Source organism: Athene cunicularia (genome assembly GCF_003259725.1).
Source record: "Athene cunicularia isolate RWA chromosome 3 unlocalized genomic scaffold, athCun1 chr3_part1, whole genome shotgun sequence".
NCBI classification, from domain to species: domain Eukaryota; kingdom Metazoa; phylum Chordata; class Aves; order Strigiformes; family Strigidae; genus Athene; species Athene cunicularia.
In genome coordinates, this window is record NW_020799097.1 from 42,188,186 (window position 1) to 42,198,671 (window position 10,486).

The 10,486-nt window shown below is 36.2% G+C and overlaps 1 protein-coding gene across 7 annotated transcripts in view; it reads right to left on the reverse strand.

The window, feature by feature from the left end:
- Nucleotides 1-10,486, reverse strand: part of EPHA7 (EPH receptor A7) — a 167,223-nt gene that overhangs the window by 154,479 nt on the left and 2,258 nt on the right. For all 7 annotated transcript variants that reach the window (XM_026844869.1, XM_026844873.1, XM_026844868.1 and 4 more), the window contains exons 2-3: nucleotides 8,576-8,640; nucleotides 3,499-4,168 (exon numbers count right to left, since the gene is read on the reverse strand). In XM_026844869.1, coding sequence (XP_026700670.1) covers nucleotides 3,499-4,168; nucleotides 8,576-8,640 — 735 coding nt within the window. The remainder of the gene's footprint in view (nucleotides 1-3,498; nucleotides 4,169-8,575; nucleotides 8,641-10,486) is intronic.

Consider the following 10,486-nt stretch of genomic DNA (forward strand, 5'->3'; position numbering starts at 1 on the left):
AAAAAAAAAAAAAAAAAAAAAAAAAAAATCAAAGTTAGACCTACTTGGAGTCCACCACAGTTACTGAGAACTTTATTGGGTTTGACCTACTTGGAGTCCACCACAGTTACTGAGAACTTTATTGGGTTTTTGTGGCTGGGTTTTTTTGGGTTGTGTTTTGGGGTGGGGTTTTTTTGTTTTGTTTTTTTGGGGGGGGTTGTTTTGTTGTTTTGTTGTTTTTTTCTTTTTCCCTCCCAGAAGAAATGCAATAAATAATGATGTAAAAACTGATTATTTCTAAGTACCTTTCTGGTACCTTTGCTAGGTACCTTTCAAGACAATCCTTTAGAATGTACAACTTCCATATCTAAGCCTAGTGCCACGCAACAACAGACATTAAGATCAACACTGAGAAGATACTGTCCTTGAATATAAGCAAAAGAATCTGCAATTCAAAGTTCAGATTTAAGATTTTGCTTTAAATTACAACTGTGAGCTTTTGGAATTTGGCTCTCTTATGTATGTGTGTTATCACGATAGATCACTGAGATGGCATTGACTCCTCAGCACATCTATAGTAAAAAGTAATTGGCATACATCCAAAAAAATATAAGATTAATTCAGTTTGAAAGATTGATCACTGGAGAAGGAACACAGGGGAGCTCATTTCCCAGGTCATGCATTTCACCACTCATTGTTTTCTTCCTTATCCTTCCTAGCATTACCAGTTACTTACATTCATGCAACAAAAAAAATCTGGCAACACATCCAGTGCAGAGTTGTCTATAAATCAAAATTCAATTGTTTTATTATCTGAACTCAATAAATTTCACACACAGGAGAGAAGCTCTATGCAAAAGGCACACATTCTTCAATCACAGCCAGCCAATCAAGCTAGCATAACACAAATGAAAATCCCCACTGAGTTACAGGCTGAAGAGCTATTTGGAACTACAATGTGGCCATCTACTCCTACCTTTGCTACAATGCAGCCAGATAAGGTATTATTCTGTATCTTTAAAGGACCTTCCTATTGTGTTAAGTTAATTCAGCTGAGCTTTAGCAAGTGTGAGAGAGGAATCACAGACTTCTGCCTGTCCTGACAGAGCACAATGCTTTCTGCCATGAGTAGTCCCAAAGAAGTCACGCAGCATGCCACGTACAAAGTATTTGCAGAAGTGAGCCCTCAGACAGGGCTATAAAAGCTCTGGGTTAAGGAAGCACACGCCAACTTGCTTCTGCTTGATCTGTTACACAGCTTGACAGTAACAGATAGCCAGTTGCATTAGTGTCAACGTTCAGATAAGTTTCTCTCAATATCTGTCACAAAAAACAGACGCAGTATCAGTGTGCCAGCTGTATTATCGGTCACTACATAGCTGATCATACTTAATAACATCCTCAAGCACAGACACGGCTAACAAGTATCACAGACGGCAATTACTATCGTGTGCCACAGTCACACAGATTGTTCTGACTCGGGAGCTGCCAACAGCATGCATTGGGCGAGTGCCTGCCTCCCACCTTTTCCCTCTCCAATACATTAACTTGCCTCAATATAGAGCCAGAGTTTGTTTTGAAACTCTTAACAGGATCATTGAAAGAAAAGAGGAAAAATACCATAAATGATCCTCTGGACTGTTTCCAGGATAGCGTATTCTCTTAGCAATTGCTTTGGAAGCAAGCCAAAAAATGGGAAGTGTTCTTGCAAATGAGCACGCTACTATACTTGAGTACAAGTTATCATTTAATTCTTTTGTCAACATCAGCACAGTTAGAAATTAAGAAGCCTATTTAATAAACAGGTTACTTGAATTCCAGTTAACAAACAACAATTTCTTCTCTATCCATCCTCCTCATGCTCACTCAGGTCCTGTCCCCCACACACTTCCCAAAATACATTGCTTCCTTTTTTTGAATACTTTCTCTCCTTTATTGAAAGTCAAATAAAATTAGTAGATTAGTGACATCAACCATGACTAGGTCTGTAACCAAGAGCAAGTTAACTAAGAAAAGGAAAAAAATTCAGTCACTCAAAAAAACACATTTGAAAACCTCAAAACAGTCTTCTATGGGACACAGAGCTTAATATTTTTAACAGAGCTTTAATACAGTCTACTGGTTTTGTGGGGGCAGTTTTTCACATTACAATTACACCTAATGAGATCACCCTCCACAGTGTATAAACCCGCATCCTTTCCCAACAGAACAATGAAAGACTTGTGCAAAGCTACAAAGGCCTCAGATCAACTCCACTCACTTCACCTTGTAAAAACTCATCAAGAACACAATCATGCTTTTTTTCTGAGGAAAAATTATTAATAAGGAGATTCATTTACTTTGGTTTAGGGTGTCCCTAATCCTACACAGATTTTTAAGTCCTCACACAGACATCTCAGACTCTGTAACTGCTGCCAGCTTTGTTTTTGAGATTATGCAGGTTTTCCCTCTTCACAAGCTTTGTCCAGTTTTTGACTTAACAACATTTCTCACCAACAAGTGTCTGCCTATCTTACAATAAAAATATGGTCCTATATTAACTCCTTGTGTTATCTTGTGATAAATATTATAGACCTCGTGTTACATGTACATGAAAATACCTGACTTCTAACAAACTGCCTATTCTCTTGATTTTACTGTAAGAAAAGACAATGAAATATCCTTTCTCATGCTAAGCAAAAATTTATTACACATGTATCCCCAGTGACAACAATGTTAAGGGTAAGTATCATTCTAAGAATAAGGATAACTGAATCAGTCCGAATTAGAACCGAGTAGTCTCTGATTTGCTAGTGTTTTAAACTAACCACCATGATCCCACAGCAGGCCAGAAGTCTAGAATTAGTTTTAGACAAAAAGATATCATAGAAAGGAAAATATACTTTATTCTGTTTGGAAAACTTGGTATTCTGTTTGAAAGATCTATCTTGTGATTGAATTTTTACACAACACAAACCTCTAACTCAGTTTTGATTGTGTGTGTATTCTTTCCATTACTAACCACACCTCATTCTAAATGTTAGTTTAGAAAGAATTAGTTTAGAAAGATTAATTTTCTTTAGAAAGAAAAATTAGTTAGTTTAGAAAGAACTAACTTCAGTGTTAGTTTCCTTATAATTCTGTCACAGATCATGTAAAAGAACAAATAGTTTGACTACTCATATCTGAGATTATTGATACAATGTTCTGTATTACCAAGCACTGTACCTCAGCATTACCAAGAGGTACAAGGAACATCATCTTAACCAGTTTAAAATGTTAGTCCTGAATCAATATTTATACTTCATACACCTTTAACTTTTCTTGTTTAAATTTAAAAATGCAATAAGCAACCACTGATTTCCATATCCAGAAGAGCTGACTGCTTTAGATTAGACACTGTGAAGTGTACAGATTAAGGATTCAAAAACTTTAAGAGCAGACTGATAATGTATTTACCTTACAAAAATATTAATAAAAATAAGCTGTTAGAACATGACCTATAATGTATATATTACAGCAAGCTGTACGTTTACTTACGTTCACACGTGTCTCCTTTTTGTTGGTATCCTGCTTTGCAGATACATTTTCCAATAGGCACTAACCATTCTCCCTCTGCACTACAATGCATCTTCGGTGAGTTCTCTGCCTCCTCCTCCGCGCTACTGACACAAGTTCCTCGTACTTCAACTAAAGAGGAAAACTCGGAGCCAGTCACTGTGTCAGGAAAAATAGCTAAGTTCTCAATGATGGACCAGCACTTCTTGTAGTAGACTTTGACAGAGACCAAAGCAATGCAGGCCCCTACGTCCTGAAATGCAAGATAGAATCCTTTTTTGGACAAAGGTCCAATTTCTCTCACCTCTGTATTAAGTTTCATTTTTCTCTCCCCAAGATCACCCTGGGTAAAACTTTCATCTGCTGCAATTGTGTCTATTTTTACATACTGGTTTTCTCGGATATTCCTGCCAGTGTCGTAGTCTGTTTCATAATAATACAAGTTAAAAGTTTCTTTACAAGTCCCCAGAACTCCAGGAAGACTGTTACAATCCCTCAGAGTGAATTTCAGTTCTACAAAAATCCTTTGTGCATTGCTTTTTGCAATCCAGTTAGTCCGAAGCCAGTTGTTTTGGTTTGATTCCATCACCTGGCATACCTGGTATGTTCGTATGGGAGTGTAGTTTTCATCCAGTCCACTAATTTCTTCCCACTAAAACAATAACAAACAGTTAGTAATATAAAACAAGTACACCACCAGATGTAACTACTGTGTGTGTTTTAAAAGGCCTCATACAAGTCTCCCTCCTTTGTAACAGTACTGCTTCATAAAACGTAGGTTATTGTTAAAATGCTCTTAAGCACCCAGATGAAGAAAATACATATTAAAGCAGCTGAAGGTTCTCTCTCACTTCATCTCTTTCCCACATATAAATAAATAAAAAACATTGGCATATCATCAACACAGTTGTAAGGGGGAAGCTTCAGAGAAGGCGGTTCAGTGTACCAAGTTCTTATTACACACTGGGCTCTCCCACATTTCATTAAGATCATGACAGTTTTGGATAAGCAAAGACCAGAAGAAGAGAGGCAGGTTCACTTCCAGAGGAACCTAAGGTCAGTGAAGTGTTAGAAACCAAAATTGCCTAGTGTTACAGTACATAAAACTTGTGTACATAGAACTTCCAGTTGTACAGAAAGCATGGCACCGAGTACTGAAACTTCCGAGTCAGACAATTTTCACTCCTATACAATGAAAATGGCATAGAGAGAGTGCAACAGAAAACAGACAGAATTAAAAATCTGCAATCAAGAAAACATTTTGATTGTCCCCTTTTTGTTCAGTCCACCTTCAGTTCTACTTACAAATCAAAGAAGGCAAGCAGAGTTCCTCACCTCAGATATTGTTTAGTGGCTGCATCCACATTAAAAGGAGTAAACTTTATTTAGTTGAGAGTTCAAATGAACCATGAGATTACATACGTAATTAAGAACAACCCACATGACTGAAAGTTCACTGGTTCAAAGACTGGGTTTTGTTGTTGTTCCCTCTTTAGGATACCAACTACATAAAAAAGTGGTAAGCCTGTAACAGTCCCATATTCTTTAACAGCCTTTGGTGGCGTGGGAATTTGCACCTCTGGCAATGGCAAACCTTTCACTGAAATCAACCAGGCGGATTTGTTCAGGTGTAACCAAAACTGTCTGTCTCCCACCATTTTATATTTCTTGTAACAACTAATTCACTGAAGAAACCACAGCTGTAATAAATTAGGGGAGGGTGGGTTTGAGCTATCCTCTCCCGATGATAGAGGCAACCATAACTTCTCTGTATGGCACTTAGCCCTCTGGCCTTGTGTCAATAATGCACTTAAGCTCACGCTTAAGATCAATGACAGTACTTATAAGCTTAATGGTAAGCATATGCTTAAATGCTTTGTGGGACTAGCATACTCTGCACCTCTGCAGGATGGAGCACCCAGTGACATTCCTGACACCAGTAACCAAGCGTGGCAGGCATTGGTTTCCCAGACTAGGAGTCATGCAGTATACAATACTTTGCAAGCCTATTTGACAGCAAATGAGATCATTTTAATGTTGGTCTACTGCTCCAAGAAAAAGCAGATGTGGTTGAACGGATGCTGGAAGTTATCACCACAAAATATTTCACGGCTGCAGATGCTGAAATGCACAGAAGTTGTAAATATCAAAGTGCATTTCAAAGACCTATAGTTAATACAGACATGGCATGTATGGTATTATATATGCATATGATATTAAATGATTGAAATATATTATTAAATGCTCATTGAGTTAACTTAACTGATTGCATACAGAACTGTATTAACCTCAGAACAGAATAAAGTCTATCTTCATAACAGATGTATTATATCTGAATGAGTAAGATTTTTTTCCCCCCTCTATAAGAACTAATACAAGCAAGGAAAAGAAGAAAAAAAAAAAAATCCCAAAGGCCTGGACTGAGAATTTGTTTCTGCCACACTGGAAAAGAAAAACAAACAAAAAACCAACAAAACAAATAAAAAGAAAAGAAAACAAATAACCCCTAAACACAAAGATGACAAAGAAGGCATGCAGCCTTAAATTTTACTGATTTTTATATTCTCCTTTTCACATCAGGTAGGGTTGGGCTAGGGTTGTTTTTTGAGTTGGATTGGGGTTTTTGTTTATTTTTTTTATCTTATGTAAGCAGTCTTCCCTCAAAACATCAAGCCAGATTCTGCTGGAGATATTCCAGTCAGATGATGTATCGTATCTTTGAAGTGAAAGTAACTCTAAAACACCACACAACAGAATGTGACTCCTCGTGTTTTGGTGTGGACTGCTCCATCAAAACAACTCCCAATTGCCGCCTCCCCACCCCCACCCCCTCAAAAAAACAAAACAAAACAAAAAAACAGAAAGCAAAACAAAAAAACAACAACAAACGAAATATATTTAACATTTTTTGTGATACAACTCAAATGAGCCTTCTTGGAGTCAAAAGCCCAGTACATGAGACTAGCTAGTATCAGAGAGATTCTTATGCTACAGTCAAGGAAGACAATAAAAAACACTACATTCGGATAGGCCCTACTTTACGTTACCCCTAACATTGAACACTAAAGTCCTTCCTCCATATTTTTCCAAAGCCATGGAATAAGATTTTTCCTAAAAACATAAGGAAATATGATTTATTATTCAATTATATAATACTGAACTATTACTGCAAGTAGTCCACTGGAAGTGTACCTGCTTCTCTGCAGGGAAAAAAATACATCAGTATTTCAGGATATGTTTTCATCTATGCCATCTGAGGTCATGTATCATTAAAGTATTTTTAAACTGATCAATTCCATGATAGCTTTTATAGCAAGAAAACACAACTTTTCTTTGTCCTGCTGCAACACATGGTAATATACATCTAATCCCATTTGAATATGTCTTGTTCTATTGATTTCAATATATGATATTTTAACTTCTTAGTTATCTTAACAATGTTTGAGATCATTGTTAGATGTAACATTTGCAGCTGAATGAGGCTTTTAACAACTGCTTGGCTGATATATTCTGTACTGTGATGGTGCAGTAGTTTCTCTCAAGAAAAAGATTTTCTGTGTTTATTTCCATGAAGTCTTTACTGAGTAGTAGCAAAATCACTAGAAAAACATTTATTTTCAAAATTACATTATTAAAATGTCACTTTTATGTTAGTTTACAGGTAACTTTCCTAATATCTTCATGCATACAAATCCAGCTATTAGTTTTGATTCACTTTTAATTACCGACTGTAATTGGCTTCTACCTCTGAAAACTTCCTTTTACTATTTGCTGAATTGGACTCTACTTTCATCTTTCGGTATGCTGACATGTGTAACATGTGTTGACATGTCTTCCATTATCTACAGGTTAGCCTAATATAATTGCCACCAAGCTAATCTTTCAAACACCTCTGGTGAAGGCTTCAATCAGTGCAAAACACTAATGCCGAGGTTATTAGCCATCATATGTGTTGAGCTCACATTACATTCTTTCTAAAGTCCTTAGATTTGTTTCCAGTTTATGCTTGTATTGATTTTACGATCTTGCTTTTAAAGAAAGACACTTTCAGATTTTCATTCTTCTTATTTAAAGGATTTGTTACACTTTTATATCCCCACTCACACTTCACGCTCTTCTGGCTCCAGATTTCTTAATGCACTGAAGATTAAGGGCCTGATCCCCCCAAGTCCTTGTTCATGCAACGAGTTGCAATGGATTCAGCGAGACCGCTTCCATGAGTAAAAACTGTCCATATTATTTATGATTTTCCAGACTGAATTAAGGTAGGACTGAGCTAAGGTAGGAAAATATACCTATTATATCTTTCTGAAAATGTTCTTCCTCAAGGCTTCAGGATTCATATTCAGATTGAAAGCAGTATTTATCAATTTTACATATATAGTAAATAAGACAATAACACAAATGTTTCTAAACGTCTTATTTTTTATAATGATGTAGTTTACAATGGTACATGTTGTGGAGTACCATGAGAATAATTTGTAAGCAAGCTGGAGGAGGCCTTAACCACATAATTCATGCCTAGTTCCGGAGAGCAAGCTCCTCGAGACTTGGGGACATTTCAAGTTTGGAATGTCATTTCAAACACATCTGCAGTATAAATGTTTTTATTTTAGAGCACTTCAATCTGTGCTATTCAATTACAAAGAAAACATCGTAAACAAATTTATGATCACCCATTATACAGAAAATGAAAAACATATTTTTAGAAAGTTTCCACACAGAAGTAAATCTGTAGTTTCTAAAAGAAGAAGGAAAAAGTGATTTAAAATACCATGTCATAAATATACAGAGCTTTCTGGTACAGCACAAATGATTACACTACGATATATAAAGGTACGGAGAACATTTAGGTGAGTTTCTAAAGAGAGTCTTCCTTTTAATTAGCCTGTACATTTGTACACTGTAACCTGAGGTACACTTCTTTCCATTCTAAAAATGAAAAAGCTGTAAACATTTAGTACAATTATTGATAGAACTACGAGGAGGAGCTAGTTTAATTGCTTTGGTAAAATAACTACACATCTTTAGGAATTTAACTTTTTCCTGGAGTACCTACCCCATTGGGAGGAGAGGAAATCCATTCCAACTCTGTCTGTTGTGCTTTAGAGTCCAGCAATATTACTAAAAAAGAAAAAAAATAAAATCCACTGTTTGTTAAATAAGTGGGAATGTAAAACCAAAAATCAAAGTCTGAATAGAAAAGCGATTACAAAATTACAACCTTTGTACAAATTAATATTTTTCTTCATACTATTAAAAAAGTTATCTGCAACCACAACTATGCATTTACTTGTGCAGAAATTATTAAATTATTATGTACTATCCACATACAAGCAGATATACATTAATCTTAGCAATTTGATTGCTTAAAGTATATTGTTTTTCTTAGTGCTCTAAACTGTTAGTAATCAGTCATTAAGATGCATGCTCTCTTCATCTCCTTTGTCATAAGAAGGACATTTCCCATATGCAGGTTATTACAATGAGATTAAAACAAATACATATCAACACTTTTCCAAACTGATTTAGATGGGACTAGTCTGTACCTTACCGGCAGTTGCACTGCAAAAGCAATGGTCTTTTTGAGATTGAAATGAAAAAAAATGTCCCTTACGTGATAAAGCAGTAATTCTATAAACAAATGATAACCAGGAATAGAGAAAATAAAAGACTCTGCAATTACTTCACACTTTGCATACCTAAAATACTCAGACTAATAATCAGACTAATTCACTTTATGGTAATGGCTTGCTAAAATCTTCACGTCATTATATCCAGTGACACTTCTATACAAAAAGAGATCAGTTCTAGTAGCACCACAGTTATTTACAGCTAAATGTAATCACAGTCTAATAAACTAAGTCTGACATATTTTAGAGTACATACTGGAGGTTACATTACCGATGTTCTGTTACCTCCGAACATACATTTCTATATATGTCTTATATTTCAGTTATAGCTATAAGCTTCTTTCTTAGCGTATTATTGTAAGTTTCTGTAAGACTTTCAAATGGTCCATATGTTAATCGGAATTGCTCAAATAAAATTTTAAAAAGTGAAATAATTTGCTGTAATACCTTCTTTCAAACAATCAAAGCTGTAGAGTGATCAACCATATATCTAGGTTTGGTACACTTTGAAGATTCCTTCAAAGCTGCACACTTAACTTCATATTTCTATTTGATTAAATAAAAAAACAGGATTTCTAATTTAAATCTATTCAGCATATTTTTAGCTATAAAGCTATTTTTAACTTTATACACAGCACTGAAGCACTGATATTTCAGCGCATAATTTAAGGCCATAACTTGAAGTAACTTTTGTTAGGTCTTTTGAAATGGTTATAATTCTGGCTTTAGCCCTTTCTCCTAGTAGCATTTAGCAAAACCAGTGAATTACTAGAAAGATGAGATGACTACAAAAGTTATTTAAAGATTCATACAATAATATCCGGAATGCTAGCTGAACACAAAACGGTAGCTTCCAGGCCTGTATTTCAGCAATAAAGCGCAACTACTCATTAAGGAAGTTTGATAGTCTCTCTCTTAGAATTATTATCTGCTTATTTCGTCAAGCTTGGATTCAAGGGATTTTACTTTGTAACACTTTCTATAGAAAAACAGGTGGTGTATGTGGTGGTTTGTTAAACACGAACATTTATGATGGTCCTGGAAAAAAAGGTACCACGAAAAATTTAACCGTTTCAGCTCCAGCGCAACGTCCCGTGGCTGCAATTCATTACGCTTTTTATTTGGCAGCTATTCTCCATCCCATAGCAACGGGTGGGCACATCCCAGAAAGAAAAGGCAACAAACAAACATCAAACCCTGCTCTGCAAAGAAAACGTGGCGTTTCCGTGTGGCACCGAAAGTTGCTGGGGAAGAGCATTGCAGGCCAGCGGCTGGCGCGCTGCTCCCAGCCCGGGCTGTGCGGCGCTGGGAAGGGATGCGGAGGACGGCGCCGAGCT